Below are 17922 nucleotides of genomic sequence, written 5' to 3'. Positions count from 1 at the left end.
TACTGCTTTATTCGTATTTAATAAAATTAAGACAAACAAAATATTGATAGAGAAGAAAACTGAGGAGGCTTCTTGGAGTAGAAAGGAAAAAAGGATCTTCTGCCCATTTGAGAAATCTTAAAATAAATAACTTACGACTTAAAATTAATAAGCGAATTATAAGTGATAAGTAGAAGAATACTTATAAGTTAAATAAGTATTTGAATAATTTTACTTATAAGTCAGAATTTTCTTTTCTTAAATAAACTAAATTAAATAATTATTAAATATAATTATCCTAGTTCCTGAATTTTAAGTTAGACTAACATTTTAAAATATATATTTTAAAACTGAGGTTAATAAATTAGCAAAAAATTAAAATAAATTGAGAAAAAGTATTTCGTTACTAACATTCAACTTATCAACTTATAAGTTATAAATTCAACTTATAAATTTGATCGACAAATACAGGCAAATATGTTATACACTTATAAGCCACCCCTTATATAATAATATATTTTACATGGAGACTGATAATCAACTCTTGTAGTTGCTTTTACAGAACTTAATCTGTCGATGGTGTTTGTTTACTTAAAAAAGTCCTTGTACAACAGAATTACTATTATTCTATACATGCATAATGTTTACCAGCCACCCAAAATTGACTGCTATAATTTATTACGTAGAGTAAGCTAAGAAATCTTGTAAAGTTAAATATATAATGTTCTCAGCCATAATCGAATGGGATACAACAGTCGTAATATTTTATTGCGTTAGTACTCTCCTGCCGCAATAAAATATTGCAAAAGTCTGTTATAAAATATTGCAGATGGTGTACCCTAACCAAGTTCGGCTGGGAATAATTAGAAAGCCCATTTGTCTAGAAGAGTTTATGCGAAGTAGATGAAGCTGCAAATCTACAGCAATCGCCTTTCTCAACCTTGTCGTGCTGTTATCATCTTCTGCAAGTATATATAAACACACTTGTAGCTAGGTATCTTTGTTTGTCTGTGTGTATGTTAATATGTATCTAATGTGTATTTCTTGAATTTTCTGGATCAGGCTTCATGGGATTGAATTTGAAGAGATCAATATTTCCATTGCCAAGGGTCAGCATTTCACTCCTAAATATAAAGGTTCACTCTCTTCCTAGAATTGTTATTGTTTTTTCTTTGATGTTTGTATTTGCTTATGTGTAGGAGGTTTTATATTTTATTTATATTTAAGATAATTGTGTTGAGTTGAACTGAATTTTAAAGAGTTGGTAGTATAGCTCTTTCGGCCAACAAACTTGTTAAACCCGATTTTCATCCGATTATTATGTACTATGTATTGAGGAGCTAATTGTTTTGAGATTGGGGAAGAAGAGTCACTATAAATATGTTATCTTGAACTTGGAAGAATTTTTGTTCTTGAGGAATAATTAAAGTAAATTCCTTGCCCACTAACCAATAAGCCACAATATCATGGGCCAACATGATCGATTGGTTCTTCGTCGTTTCCAGTTCCTGGTATTTGATAGAATGTGGGGGTGTATGATAAGAGCTTTTGTACTTGACCATTGGCCCAATATCATAAAAAAGATCCCATGTTTTAAGGCTTAGCATCAGGAGATTATTCTCTACTCCTTAAATCATAAGGGTTTGGTAGAGTTAGCAACTTAGCATGTATGAAATAAGTTATAACGTATTTAGTGTATTAAAGTGTTTGTGTGACTTGATATTGCAGCTTTTAGGTAGAGCACTAGATCAGAGAACCTCTAGTCTTTGCAGTGTTAGTATTATCTTACAACACAAATACTTAATAATTCACTGTCTTTAGTCAGTTTATGTTTCATGTAATTGCTTGTAGACTCATAGAGTGTGTGTTTTGGTGCCTGTGTGTGTATTAGATTACTATTAGACCCGTGGTATATTCAGAAAGTTGATGTTATCATCTTTTAAAATGCTTCTTTCAGTAATCAATCCCATGGGGAAATTGCCGGCAATTGTTCATGGAAGTTACAAGCTCTTTGAGAGGTACCCTAACTAAATTGCCGTTGCTAATTGGCTTTAAACTTTTTTTTTTTTAATATGTTTCTTATTAACTCAACTTTTCACATTCAATGTTTTAATTGTCTTGTAAATAGAGGTATTTTTGTTTCCTCATATCAAGAGTCATGTATCTAATAAAAGACTTTGATCCTCCATCTAATAGACAATCTTATTTTTTAGCTTGAGCAGGTTAAGATTCTTATGTTACCAAGTTTTAATTAGTTGCATCTTGAAGTCATAAAACTTGAATAACAAAAGCCTGAATTTTTATGATGTGCAGCCATGCAATTCTTATCTATCTCGCTTCTTCATTTCCTGGAGTTGCAGACCACTGGTGAGTACTGAAATAGCATCTAGCTAATTTATTGCTGCTCTTTTATTATAGTTAGGATTAAGGAATGATGACTTCAATTATCTGCAATTTGAGTAAGGTTAATGCAAACCAGGGACGGATAGTAGATTTTCGTTTTTGAATTGAGAAGAAACATATGACCTGGTGAGATTGAACCACAGACCATTCAGATATCCCAAGCAATCCTGGTCATTGTTTGAAGGTCATAAATATATGTCTACATAATTTTAGAAAGACCAAAAGTTACTGACAAGAAGAATTGAACCTAGATTTGGCTATGGCTCCTTATCACTGAACCATTAGAATTCCTATTTCCCACAACTTTTTGAATGGATTATATATAATATACATGTTATTGGGCACTTGAAAATATACCCCTAGGATGTGAGTTGAGGCTGGGTAGTTATCTAAAATGACTACAAATCATGGAGGCAACCTATGTAATATGTTGATAAAAACCTAGGCCCCAGAAACATATACATACGTTAAGAATTAAGATCCACTTGGGGCAGTGTCCCTCATGCCTATGCCCCTTGTGTATACCATTATAACCATCAATAATATTGTAATATTCTTTTTTACCAAGTTTCGATCTTTAAGTTTTAAGCTTCAACAAATCTTTCAGATTTACTTTATTTATGTTAATAAGTAGTATTAAAATTTGTTTACAAAACAAACCGTGTTCGAACAGGCTCAGCATGAATTAGCTAATTTTGTATCTAAAAGTACTGACATAACTGGTACTAGATTTAAATTTTAATGGTAAATGTCTACCATGACTTCTTTCTATCTGAACTAATTCCGACTCATCTCAACTATTACAAGGTATCCATCTGATACACAAAAAAGAGCAAAAATCCACTCCGTGTTAGATTGGCATCATTCGAATTTACGACAGGGAGAAGGTGAATGATAATAAAGTAGTCTATATTTTTCACAATCTTACTTTTGTTCTTAACCTTTGTTTGTTTGAGTACATAGCCAGACACTTTTCCAGTTCATGCTGAGTAAAATATATGGCCACTCTATTATACTTCTATTTGAGTAAAATCTCCGTTACGTGTGGATTTAGCAACTGTAGTTAATGTTACACCTATTGAATATGCAACAACATCCGGCAGAATGGGTTATAACTTCATGCTTCGAACTTTCTTTCTCAGCTGGGTATGTTCTGAATAGTACACTTAGACCTCTACTTGGTGGTAAATTGGATCTAGAAGCTGCTTCTGTTAATGAAAAACTTCTTTCTAAATCTCTTGCAAAGATTGAAACTTTTTGGCTCAAAGGAGATGGTAAGTTTCTGCTGGGAAACTTCCAACCATCCATTGCAGATCTTAGCTTAGTATGTGAAATTATGCAATTACAGGTAAATCTTATTTTTACCTTTGTTAATATCGCTCTTTGAAAGAAGTACGGCTAAAATCTTATGAGCATTACTAGAAATTTAAAAAATTGAGGGGCATTGTCTAATATAATGTTCTTGAATTTAGCTTGTACCTGAAAGCGATCGTAATCGAATACTAAGTCCACAAGAAAGTTCTGCAATGGATTGAGAGTACTAGGAAAGCAACTAATCCATATTTCGACGAATTAGATTCATTCATCTTGGAGCTCATAGCCGTGCTGACACTGGAAAGCTCAGTTGGAGCAAACGAAGAGACTAAGCAGAGGAGACGAGTAGTGCTATCTAAGTTGTAAGGACAAAACACCTGTGATGTGGTTTGTGGCTCTCTTGGTTTAGAGCTCGGTTTTGTCAAGGTGGAGGACAATAAAAATAAACAGCTTTATATGCAACAACAGATGCTCTTGTTCCTAGTAATATACGTGATTGCCTTGGTCAAATCGAGAGTCCTTTTTCTTTTTTTAAATTGGATCAAGTTCTGGTTCTAAAAAAGCGGAAACCCAAATATAATGGTCTAAATGCATCCAACTTGTGAATTGTATAATTCACAAGTATAACACCGCCCAAAAAAAATGATTTGTTGGCGTACTTGGTGATTTTACTTTGTCTTAAATTTAAAAATTGAATAAATATCTCAATCTTCTCGATGCAGGATCGAGGTATTACAGTAGATGTTTGGCAAATGGTTAGACATACCAAATGATTTGCATACAGTTGTGTATAAGAAGCTCATAAAATAAGCTAAATTATTCGACGTCGGAGAACAAGTCCTCGAAGAAAAAGACAGAGATTTGTTATTTGAAAAAAGTAGTTCAGTCAAGGTTAGATTCCATTCTATATAAGAAGTTGGTAGGCATGTTTTGGAGCATGGAAACACTATCTCAAACAAATTTTGATCCGGTAAGTACCTACCTACCTACCTTTGCCCTCGAACCTACCAAGATGATACCAGAACTAACCCAGTACGTCTCACTTTGAATCAAACCTACCGTGAAGAGAATAAAAAATGTTGTATAAACCACTACCGGCCCTGCATCAATAACACTAAACAGCATCAGATACATATACAATTAAACACCGGCAATAACCCACCCCTATTTATTTAATTTAAATATTTATTATTATATATTTGTTATTGTCCGTTGTTGTCAGTCGTAACAAAATATATCATATATCATACGATTGAGGGATAATGTTAATGAGAATAAAATAATGTTCGAGTCTTCCATTGATACCTTAACATTTTAGATGGATCAATTTTGATGTTTTTTTCTTATCCTTAGTTGTGGTAAGGTTGTTTTCCTCGAAAAGTTGGTGAGAACTTTTTTTAGTTCTCACTTGATCGAAATTCTGTCTTCCTCGTAAAAGAAACTGCAAATCTGTACATATAAAAGTCAGAGCACTGTTATGGGTTGCAACTAAGATCACTAAAATATGTACTCCTATAAATTATGAGGGAGATGGAGCATATGTAGGTGTTAATTTAGTATATCACGATTAAACTTCTGATTAATTTTGTTGACATTTGTAAAAATAATGGCGGTCTTTGTAAATTAATGGTAGTGGTAGCAACGTATTCCTAGAGTAGTTATAAGAAGAAATAGAAAACAAAAATGGTAGTTGTTTGTTGGTTTGATTGGCTTAATTATACACACTTTTATAGTTTTATACAGGTCTATCTATGATGCTAAGTGTTTATCACAAGAACATAATTTTTTTTTTACAAATTTTGACATTATAACTGCTGAAGCTTGAGCTATTGAATGGCTTACAATTACGTGATCGACTGTATTCCGATCTATAAAGCTGCGATTGAAGGTGACTGGGAAACAGCAAAGCATATATTTGAAGAGGAAAAGATAGACTTAAATTCGTATATCACATACTACTGGGAGACCACTCTACAGATTGCGGTGGGAACAAATAGTTCTCACCACTTTGTAGAACAATTGGTGGAGTGGATTATGGAAGTAGGGGGTCCGGAGTTGCTCCGGACTAATAACTGGTATGGAAATAATGCACTTCATTATGCTGCCAAGGTCGGGAACACTAAAGCTGCAAGACTTTTGGTGGAGAAAGACCCCGAAATAACTCAGATTCCTAATCCAAGTGGGCATACTGCCTTGAAGTTGGCACCCTGGTATGGACGAGGAGAGACACTGTGTTATCTGCTTGAGGTGACAAAAGATGTTGTCGGAGAGAGTGGAACGAGTCCCTTCCAGGGAAAACATGGTGCTGATCTTCTCACGCTTACTATCACAGCTGGTTTTTATGGTAAGTCCTTGTCCTAGTTTGGATCATTTCCAAGTAATTCGCACTCTTAAATAATGGTTTGGCTAGTAATGCAAGTTTATTGTTGATTTGTTTCTATTTCTCCACATACTTCTATGTACTGATGTCCATGATGGATCTTGCATAGACGCTGCCCTGTATTTAGTGAAACAGTATCCAGACCTGGTGACGGAGAAAAACTATATAAGTTCACAGACTGGCTTACAAACACTAGCAGCAAAACCTAATGCCTTTCGAAGTGGATACATGCTTGGATTTTGGCAACGAATCATTTATTCTTGTGAGTCTGTTTTCTCTAGTCAACTGGTTCATGTAATTAAATTCTACAATCTGTTAGGTTGAATTGTCTCAATTGCGGGTTTTCAATTATGCTGCAGCATGATAAAATCTTTGATTTGTCATATTTTTTAAGGGATTCCCGTTAGCAGGAAGAAAGCACTGGAATCCCCTATTCCTGGACCATCACAGGTGATCACATCCCAAAACCAAAATAAAGGTAAATGCATAACTCTCGCTGTGAGTTTGTCCAACTCTGTTTCCAAGTAGAACTTACTGTTTAATTTATCTATTTCATTCCGAGAATCACACGGTTTGTTTAGTTTGCCTATGTAAATATGTTGTTGTGTGTTCGGTTTATCTAACTGAATTTGAGCTACAACCGTGTCTTACTAATCTTTGCTGTTTATTTATTTTCAGCAAACTATAATTTGAATGTTCCTGTCTGGAGCGTACTCCGATACTTAGGTAAGAAATGAAGCTTTAATTCTATTAACATCAATTATAATCTGTACCGGGTATTTTCAGAGGTGAAAGGTTTTGATAATTAGAACTCAATGGTTATGTTTGTTTCTGAGAATTATTAATATTCAATTCAATTGCAATTTTAAGAAAATATACATATTTTAATTTCATACCTTCACATAATTCAACTCATAAATCGCTTTTTACAATGACCACAATGTAATTTTTTAAGTAACATTTAAGCTTAGACAAACACCCCTAAAATATTACACAACTTAGTTCATACCAAGTAAGGTTAGTTATAGGTCTAGAGGTCTGGTTTCATTTTAAATACGATACTGCTGCAGTGCCACATATTCAGCAGATGTATGACGACAAAGTAAGGCATATACAAGCAGAAGAGCTTGTTAAACAGATGTGCTCGATAGTAATAAACAAGGTTGACCATGCCATAGCTTGGGATGTACTGGGAGAGGCACTATCGACAGCAGTCTCATATGGCATTCATGAGCTTATAGAGCAGTGCATCTATCACTATCCAGGCCTTGTCTGGTACAATGTAGGAGGATTTTACTTATTCTTGGCTGCGATTAAGCAACGTCAGGAGAAAGTGTACAACCTTGTATATCAAATGACAGGGCATAAGGTGTACGCAGCAACTGAGAACATTGATGGAGAAAATGCTTTGCATTTTGCTGGCAAGTTAGCTCCTCAGCATCGCCTCAATACGGTCACTGGTGCAGCTTTGCAAATGCAGCGTGAGCTTCAGTGGTTCAAGGTCATACTCATACAATCTATTTGTCATGTACCTAAAAAGCTTAACATACTTCTATCCACAGTTCCACAAACACAAGTACTAAGAATAACTAATCATCGCAAGTTATTTCACTCAAATCTAAGAAGATACTTCTAGTTTAATCTATAGAGGCACTCAAACTGCTAATACAATAAACTGACTCAATTGTGACTAATGTCCCGTCTGCTTAAGTTCTGCAAGGTCCTTTAGTGTGTGTTTGTGTGCTTAACGGTCGTGAAGGTTGTTTCATATCAATTGTAGAAGGTCCTCTATGAACTAACTTTATATTTTTAGGCTCTTATAAGCTGCTTAGTTTTTAAGTTTACCCTTCAAATCAAACTTCTGCCACTAACTGGTTAATTCCATGTGAGATTCATAATTTTGAACATAATCACATATCGTCCTCTCTTGGTTCAGGAAGTGGAAAAGTTTGTAGAACCTTCTTACAAAGAAGCCTTGAACAAAGAAAATAATACGCCAAGAATGGTATTCACTATTGAACACAAGGATCTACTTAAAGAAGCACAACAATGGATGAAGGACACATCATCATCAGCCACTGTTGTAGCTGCTCTTTTAGTTACCATGGCATTTGCGGCCATTTTCACTGCACCGGGAGGAAACAAAGATGATGGTAAACCATTGTTCCTAAACGAATCAGTCTTTCTACTCTTCGCCGTATCAGATGCAATAGCATTATTTTCCTCCTCAACCTCTGTATTGGTGTTCTTATCTGTACTTAATTCGCGTTTCGCTGAAGAGGATTTTTTGTATGCTCTACCAAAGAGACTGACAATTGGACTAATCTCACTGTTCATATCACTAGCATCTACAATGATTGCATTCAGTGCAACACTTGCGCTTGTGCTACGTGATAAAATAGCGTGGATTGCTGCTCCGGTTACTTTACTAGCTGCATTTCCAGTGACATTGTTTTTGTTATTGCAGTATCCTCTGCTCGTGGAAATGGTTCGCTCCACATATGGAAGAGGCATCTTTTACAAGCAGAATCGTTTGTTGCTTCATTAGATTCATTATTTTCTACTTGTACAAAGGATGAGAATATGGTCTTGATAAATAAGATTTACAGGGCTTTGCAGCTGATTGGTTTTGAATATTTCAGGGCATTGAGGTTCGTAAGAGTTGGTTAGATTCTAGTATAATGCCCTTGAAACTTTTTCTTATAAGCAGAAACTATGACAAATCTCCTTAACATTCTAAGCATTGATGATTTCCATACAGTTTTGGCATTTGAAAGCTTTGATGATGCTCTGGGTTGTAAAATTAATTGGAATATTTGTTTCAAATAAAAATTTGAAATTAAAAAAGAAATTTCTGTTTTATTATAAAAACATCAGCACTTTACATGTGCAGTTATATTTTATACACTTTTCAAATTCGTCTGCAGAAGTGATTCAATTAGAAATATAGTGAGTTGGTGCTTGTTAATTTAAATGGATTACAGAGACAGGTCTGCATTGATCCATATATGACCCCAAATGTGCATGAAAGAAATGTACATTGCCACACGTTTACACATAATTCACTTTGTAAGCTTGAGCTATCCAATGGCAGATGAAATCGGCTTGATGAATTATTCTACAGTCTATAAAGCTGCAATAGCAGACGACTGGGAAACTGCAAAGCGTATTTGTATTTTTGTAGAAGAAAATAATGAACTTAACGACTTGAATGCTTACTTGGCAGACTACTCAGATACCCCCTCTACACATAGCTGTGGGAACACAAAATTCTCACCGCTTTGTAAGAGAACTAGTGGACTGTATTATGCAAGTAGGGGATCTGCAGATGCTGAGGATTCATAACGAGTACGGAAATATTGCTCAAGCTGCAAGGCTGTTGATCAATAAAGGACCCAGAAATGGCACAGATAGGAAACTGGTCTGGACACACCGCCTTGGCTTTGGCAGCCCAGTGTGGACGGAAAGAGACTTTTGTGTTATTTTCTGGAGGTGGCAAAGGATGTAATTAGAGAGGGAGGTAAAATCATATTTGTTTGCAGTCGTACATTATCAATGACTAGAATTTGGAAGGAGTGTGAGTTTTAGCACTGTAACAGATTTTTTTACATTAAGTAATTGAAGCATAGCAACTTATGTTTACGCCTTATGGATCTTGGACAGATGTGGCTCTGTATTAAGTGCATAACTACCCAAACCTGGTAACCAAGAAAAATACTACAACGATCTTGTCACTGCCTTACAAAGTACTAGCCGCAAACCTACTGCTTTTCAAAGTGGAAGCTTGGATTTTGGCGATGACTCGTTTTCTCTTCTTCCAGACATGTATTTAAATGTTACGATATCATAGGTATCAAATTATTAGTGACTGTTTCATTATACAATTTCTGTAAAATGATATATTTGATTGGACTTGATCGGTTAGGGATTCCTGTCAACAAAGAGAAAGCATTGGAGATCCCTATTACCGAACCATCAGAGGTAATCACAATCAAGAACCAAACTTATGAAGGTTAATATATTTATCTTTGCAAACTTGGGTTACATTTTTAACTTCTCGATAAACTAATAACTTTACAATAATATGTTCAGCAAAGCTCCCGGGTTATCGTTTCCTTTTGGAGTGCATTGCAATATATAGGTAAAAAGCTTAAGCTTTAGAGCTAATACTCTGGAAAACCTTTATTCTGATTCATTTATTGTTTTGATAGGCCTGTATGATGATTTAATACCAGAAGTTTACTCTGTTTTACAACAATCTGATAGATTAAATTCTAACACATTTTAGTTCATTCTAATGATTGATAATAACAGACAATCAGAGAATGATATTGAAGAGTCTCCCTTATCTAAATATAAACTTCTAGTTGAAATTATTTGAAACAGAATTAATGGTCATATTTAAATTGTTTCATTTCTGACATGCTATCACTACAGCACCACATATCAAGCGGATGCATGAAAGCAAAGCAAGACACATTCAGTCAAAAGAACTTGTAAAACTTGTGTGCTCAACAGTTATGAACACGGGCGATAAAACACTAGCTTAGGATATATTTGGAAGGGCACTATCCACAGCAGTAAAATATGGCATTATGAGCTTATAGAAGAGTGCTGCCATCACTATCCAGTAGTTGTCAAGCACAGAGCAGGAGGATTGAATTTGTTCATGACTGCGATTAAGGAATGTTAGGAGAAAGTGTACAACCTTGTGTATCAAATGTCAGGGCATAAGGTGTTCTCATCAGCAGAACATGCCCATGAAGGTAATGCATTGCACATCGCAGGCAAATTAGCACCGCCACTTTGCCTCAATACGGTCATTGGTGCAGCTTTGCAAATGCAACGCGAGCTTTAGTGGTTCAAGGTGATTCTCGTATTCCACTCATCAAATTCTAGATATCTAGACTTACTTTAAATCCACTCACACATATTTGTCTTCTACGAGACTATTTTTAGGAATTGTCTCACATCATTTGTGGGAGGGCTAATTTGCCGAAATATAAGCAGTCTACTTTAGAATGAGGCCTACTGGGAGGTGCCCAAAAACAAAACCGTGCGGCCTCGACTCAAAATGGACAATATCATACCAATGTGAAGTTAGGTCTACTTAGCAAGTCCAACAAGTGGTATCAGAGCCTAAAATTATAAATGGTCTATAACAATCTCAAACGGGCTCCCAGAATTGAGCTAGGGGAAGACATGTGTACCTTCCAGTATGGGCCTCGGGGAGATTCGACAAGTGTTGAGCCCGATGTGTGAAGGAGGAGATTATTGTCTCACATCGTTTGTGGGAGGGACAATTTGCTAGTTTTTGCACCCCTTATATCTGACCAAAACTCAATTTTATATATCTATTTTCATAAATTGTAGTTTGCATCCCCTACTTTAAAATCTGTTTCAACAAACACCCTTTTTGCCTAATTTTTTAGCCAAAATTGTTGTCTCCGACAATATATCTCAACTTTTTTCTTCAATAATAGATTATATATGTTGTTAAAGACAATAATTTGGGTAAAAATATTAACAAAATTTGGCAAAAAAGGTGCAACTTGAATCGGATTTCAAAGTAGGGAAATGCAAACTGCAATTTATGAAAATAGATATACAAAATTGATTTTCGGTCAAATATAAGGGTGCAAAATGCAATTTTCTCTAAGTATATAAGCACAACCAGATAACTCCATTAGTATGGGGTCTTTTGAGAGTGAGCACAACCAGATAACTCCATTAGTATGAGTTCTTTCTTTTGAGAGTGAGTACAACAAAATAACTCCATTAGTATGAGTTCTTTTGAGAGTGACCCAAAAACAAACCCGCAGGGGCTCGGCTCAAAGCGGACAATATTATTGGAGTTAGACCTTCTTAGCAAGTCCAACAACTATTTACAACAACTATTTACATCCGATAAGCCCACTCCCAAACTGTTGAAAGTAATATTTTATCTTATGAGACACATAAATGCTAATGTGATTAAGAGTCTGCTTTGTGTCACTTTACCGCTACAAGGCCCTCTAGTGAGCTTATAGGCTGCTTGATATAAGTATGTGCTTCGTGTTTTTAAAATCTGTCTGCTTGAAGGCTGGAAGTTATTTTGACCTTTAAGATCCATGGGAGAGAACACCATCCCGAACGTACCTATCTTTGTGCAGGAAGTTGAAAAGTTTGTTTTACCTTCATACAAAGGACACTTGAACTTTGAATGGTATGCAGTAGTGAACACAAGGAGCTACTCAAAGAAGCAAAACATTGGATGAAGGATACATCCACAGAAGGAACTGACGAACTGTTATAGCTGCTCTTATTGTAACCATGGCATTTGCAGCTATATTTATAGCACCTGGAGAAAATGACAACAATGGCAAACCACTGTTCTTGAATGATGGGGTGTTTATTCTCTTTTCCATATCAGATGCGATATCATTATTTTCTTCATGAACCTCTGTTACGATGTTCTTGGCAGCACTTAATTCACGGTTTGCAGGAGATGATTTTCTTTATGCGTTACCAAAGAGATTGACGCTCGGGGTAATCTCATTATTTATATCAATAGCAGGAACAATGGTTGCATTCAGTGCAACGCTTTCAGTTGTGCTACGTGACAAAATACAGTGGATTGCTGGTCCGGCTATTTTACTAGCTAGCATTCCAATAACATTATTTCTGTTGTTACAGTATCCTCTGTTAGTGGAACTGGTTCGCTCTACATATGGAAGAGGCATTTTCTACAGCAAAACGATTTGTTGCTTCATTAGATTTTTCTTTTGTATGTAATGCTATGAAAGAATATCCCTTGTATTGTGACGGAAGGTGTAGAAAGTTGAGTTCATAATTTTGACATCGGAATAGCACAAAAAATTAAGTAGTCTGCTTGGTTGTAACAAGCGAGTCCCACGTTCAGACACGTAGATTTAGAGACTTTAGTTCAATACTTCATGCAAGCGAGTATTATTTAATAGATTTTCTCATGGAAAGTTAATCAAACATTTTGTACTTGTTTTTTATTCATCAGTACTTAAGTAATCCCATACATAGGTTGTCAATTTTACCAAAACTAACCGTATGTCTTTGGACACTACAAATATGGATGAAAAAGAAGCTACTATCAGAGTACACTCAGTTAGTAGTTAGTACATAGTTTCTTTTACTTAGCAAGTACATTTAACATGAATAACAATTTAAGTACTTAATTTCAGTTGGAAAAGACCACGGACGCTGTATAGTGATTCTTGATTCTAGATCAGATACTTGCAACATGGTCACGGGAGTAGCCAATAAAGACATTTGAACATTATGCAAGCGATAACAATGAAAATATAGGATGAGAGAATGTGCCAAATTGTATTTCACTCAATTATGCAATACAAACATTGAGTCCATAAACCTGCATACCAGGTCCTTTTAATTTCTCAGAATACCAGTATACTACTAACAAACTAGAAAGAAAAAGACTACAATGTCCTATACCAGAACAGTCGTAGATACTTGGAGACTACTACGAGTAAGACAAAGACATGGTCCCAACATTACACTAAGACATACACATCACAGTAATACACACTGCCACGATGCACATTACATTGCTGGTTTATTGAAACTAAACATGATTAACTAAGGATAACTTCAATACTCCCCCTCAAGTGGAGTGGAGGTTGAAGCCGAGACTTCAACCTTGCGAAGAAGGAAATTGTGTTGCTTCACTGGGAGAGGCTTTGAGAGAACATCTACAAGTTGAAGATGATATGATACATGAGTTGTCGTAATCACGCCTTCACTGATCTTGTCCCTAATAACATGGAAGTCGATGACACATGATTATTGGAGGTAAGTCTAATAATCTCATATCCTTCAATAAGCTGCTGAGCCAAGTCACTTCATAACAGGTCAATACCATGGCTCTATACTCCACCTCTGCTGTTGAGCGAGCAACTATAGACTGCTTTTTGGTCTTCCACGAGATAGGAGAAGTGCCCAGAAACATACAATAGCCAGAAGTGGATTTTCCAGTGTTGGGACAGCTAGCCCAGTCACTATCACAATATGCAGTGAGTTGGGCAGCTGATGAAGAAGCCAGGAGGATCCCTTGTGCTGGGTTATTGAGTAAGTACCTCAAAATTCGTCTTGCTGCTTGCATGTGCACCGTTGTGGGTTTCTTCATATATTGTGCCAGGTTATGTACCGGGAAAGAGAGATCAGGTCATGCCAATGTCAAGTAAATCAAATTCTCGAGGAGCTTTTGATACCCTTATAGGTTTGATAGCAGCTCTCATTTATCTGCTGTAATATTCATATGAGAATCCATCAGTAGCTTTAATGGGCTCGAGTTGGTCATGCCAAACTCCTTGAGTAAGTCCGTCACATACTGAAAGACATATGTCATAGCCTATTTATTTATTCGAGGATTTAACTCAACTCAAATAAGGATGTAACAAGTAAATAGTGGTTCTATCGTCAGAGAGATCTCTCAAAGTAACATGTGTCAAAGGATTAAGTAACATTGTTCGTCTACAGACTTGAGAACTTAATTCACTGGAAGAAGCTCAAGAAATTGATCAAGCCTCAGTGATATAAATCAAGATTGTGGATTTAATCAAGTGACAGAGATCTCGTCAGGGTATCAATTAATTACAAGAATTTAGTGTGAAGAAAATCAAGAGTATCAAAGTCAAGGCATGAAGAAACGTCACGGAAGTTAGTCACTCATGAACTAGACAGTACATCGAGTGTCAACATTGAAGTGGTGGAATTGATTCATAATTGACAGTGATTTTCAGAAGATTTTCAGAAGAATGGTTGCTGCTCAAGATTAGTATTAATTCTCTATTAATTAATTAAGTCATATAATTTAATTAAGAGAATAAATTAAATCTGCAAAGATTAATTTATTGATTAATTAAATTAATTGATTAATTAATTCAGAATTATTAGTTGATTAAAATCTGTTTTAATCCAGCAAGACTATCTTTTGTATTAGCAAGACAATCGGTATGACAATCAATAGTCATACCGAAAGTCATGCTAGTTCATTTAGATTGTCTTGCCGAAAGTTCTATTAGTTCAATGGATAGTCCTACCGAGAGTCCTACCAGTTAAAAGGATTGTCATGCTAAGCCAGAAGGATTGTCTTACCAGTTAAATCAAGGATTGATTTAATATAAAAGAACTGAAGCTGATTTTAAAGAGTAGCAGTGCATTGAATATCAAAAAAAGAAGAACACAGAATAGAGAAAAACAGTAGAGAACTTATTGCAAATTCACAGATCATTTATTTCTAGTATTTATTATTAAATCTAATCCACTAGAAATCCTTTTCTTGTTCTTGTGTAACTATCTAGCGGATCAAAATCTCTAGAACTTAATCTCAAATTGCATTTAGCATTTGATCCTTTTTATTACAAAAATAGAAAAAGTTCATGTCGAATTTATTCTAGATTTGGAATAATTTATTTGAGATTAATCCCATGTAAACGATACCGTTGTTGTAACACCTTTCAAGTTTAATAATAGTTTTATTTAACTTGAATTTTGTTTTACTTTTTTATTCCGCATTTTATTCGATTAAACGGTATTATTTGTATTCAACCCCCCTTTTACATACATATTGAGACCTAACAATTGGTATCAGAGCCTTCTGATTAATGAACAAATCAAGATCCTAGACTTTTGTGATTCTTTCACTCCTTGAATTTTTATTTACTCAAAAATTCATAATGACTACACAAAAAGTTGGAACCGTTAAAATTCCACTATTCGATAAAGAAAATTATGTTATATGGAAGAAGAAGATGCTATTGTTTTTACAAGTTGCAAATTCCAAATATCTGGAAGTGTTAAAGAAGGGTTCAAAAATTCCGATGGTTATTGAACCAGAGGTAATAGAAAATGATGTGGTGATTACCAAAGCTAGAACTTATGTAAAAAATCCTGAGGATTTTTCTCCTGCTGAAAAAGAAGAAGCCTCCCTAGATGCTAGCCTTCAATTAATTTTAGTAGATTCCCTTGATCCCTTGATGAATAGACATGTGATGAACTGTAAAGATTCCAAACACATCTGGGAAACTATTGAGGTGATTAATGAAGGCACAGAGGAAGTTAGGGAGAACAAGTTAGAAATCCTAACCTCTGAGTATGAATACTTTAAATCCAATCCAGGAGAAGGAATCACTGAAGTGTTTGAGAGGTACGATGCATTGATCAACAACCTGAACATTAATGGTAAATACTATTCAATCAGGGAGGTCAACAAAAAGTTCCTTTTAACACTGCCAACTCATCTCGAACATAGAATCACTGCCATAAGAGAAGCAAGAGATCTGAGTGAGATTTCTTTGGAAAGACTCTATGGTGTGTTAAAGACTTATGAGTTAGAGCAGATTTAACAGAAGGAAGTCTACGGGAAAGGAAGAGTGGTCAGCACGTCTACTGCTCTAGTAGCTGAAGAACAACAACAACAACCACAATATCAACAACAATCTCAACAGTCAGAAAGAATGGTACAGTCTTCCAAGGTTGAAGAAAATGTGATAGTAGCAGAATTTGATCCTCCTACTACAAATCAATCAGGAAATGATTTTTATTCCTTGGAAGAACTGTAGCAATTGGAAGATGAGTCAATGGCCCTGATTGTCAAGAGATTCTCCAATGTCAGATTCAAGAGGAATCCCAAGTTCAAGTACAAGTCCAACTACAACAGATTTCAGAAAGGTGGATCTTCATCCTCTAACACCAGCAGTGGTGGGTACAAAACAGGGATGGTTGATCGAAGCACCATTCGATGCTTCAACTGCAATGAGTTGGGATACTTTGCCACCGAATGCAGGAAGCCAAAACAAGTTAGGAATAACTCTTATGATTCTAATCAGAAGAGTAAATCTGAAAGGGCTTACCTGGCAAAGGGAAGAAGCTGGGATGATACTGACAGTGAAGATGAAGAAGTTGGGAATCTTGTTCTCATGACTAGTGATGCAAACACCTCATCGTCAAGAAAAGAGGTAAAATTTACTGATGTTGAATTAGTTTATCATCTAGGAGGTTCCTTGGATTGTGCTCGTCATGATAATGAAATGTTAAATCAACAAATCAAAGACCTTGAGAAAGAGGTCAATGAATTAAGAGTTGTGCACATTAATCAAGATAAATTAAAAGAATAAGTATCTTTTCTAGAGAATAAAGTTGACTGTTATAGACAACTCAAAACTATTCTCAAAGACAAGATCATCGGTCTTGAGGCTAAGGTTAAAGCTTACTTTAATTCTTGTTCGAAGTCCAAAGAGTTTTACAATAAGCAAGTTGTTAATCAAACATCTGGAATAGGTTATGATTACAATGCTGCTATTGGAAAATTAGGCAAAAACTCCCCTCTTCATGTCTGTGCTAAAGGTAGGGAAGAACCACATGTGCTTAAGGGTATTGATGAACCCCTCTATAAAGAATCAATTGCTGAACCATTTGATGAGACCTCATTTATTATTCAAGAAGAAATTCGTGCTGAAGATCTTGCTAATGAGAAAGTTGTTTCCAAGTCAAGTGTGTCAAAGGTTCCAGTCAAAGTTGTGAAAGCAACTGAGACTAACTCAGACACACATGAGTTGGATAACACAAATGCCATGTCTACCATGCATAAGTTGCCTATTGATAATCCCTCTCATAAAGCATGCGGTGTTCCTGATTGTATGTCTTGTACTTTTAATTTGATGTATGCTTATTTTAATGATAAGCATGTTTCTAATGATAAGACTACTCCTCGTCAGCATGTGAATAATAGGAAGCATGATAGGTCTAAGACTGCTAGTCCTCCTAAAGCTAGAAAGGAGACATTTGTGCCTAAGTCTAAACAGAAATCTGTC

At 35.5% G+C, this 17922-nt stretch overlaps 1 protein-coding gene and 2 pseudogenes across 1 annotated transcript; all 3 read left to right on the top strand.

Moving 5' to 3' along the window:
* The first annotated feature begins 560 nt into the window (after nucleotides 1-560).
* Nucleotides 561-4185, top strand: LOC141684565 (glutathione S-transferase T1-like; annotated as a pseudogene).
* Nucleotides 4186-4324: 139 nt separating this feature from the next.
* On the top strand, nucleotides 4325-8736 carry LOC141684564 (uncharacterized). The gene is made up of 6 exons (XM_074489602.1): nucleotides 4325-6040; nucleotides 6186-6338; nucleotides 6471-6554; nucleotides 6755-6802; nucleotides 7147-7577; nucleotides 8013-8736. Exons 1-6 carry the CDS (start codon nucleotides 5530-5532, stop codon nucleotides 8622-8624), a joined length of 1839 nt encoding a protein of 612 aa, XP_074345703.1. The 5' UTR covers nucleotides 4325-5529; the 3' UTR covers nucleotides 8625-8736.
* A 741-nt stretch (nucleotides 8737-9477) lies between these two features.
* On the top strand, nucleotides 9478-12909 carry LOC141685301 (uncharacterized; annotated as a pseudogene).
* Nucleotides 12910-17922: the final 5013 nt, after the last annotated feature.

Source organism: Apium graveolens, chromosome 9 (assembly GCF_009905375.1).
Source record: "Apium graveolens cultivar Ventura chromosome 9, ASM990537v1, whole genome shotgun sequence".
In the NCBI taxonomy this organism is placed as follows: Eukaryota; Viridiplantae; Streptophyta; class Magnoliopsida; order Apiales; family Apiaceae; genus Apium; species Apium graveolens.
This window is presented reverse-complemented; position numbering and strand designations above follow the sequence as displayed.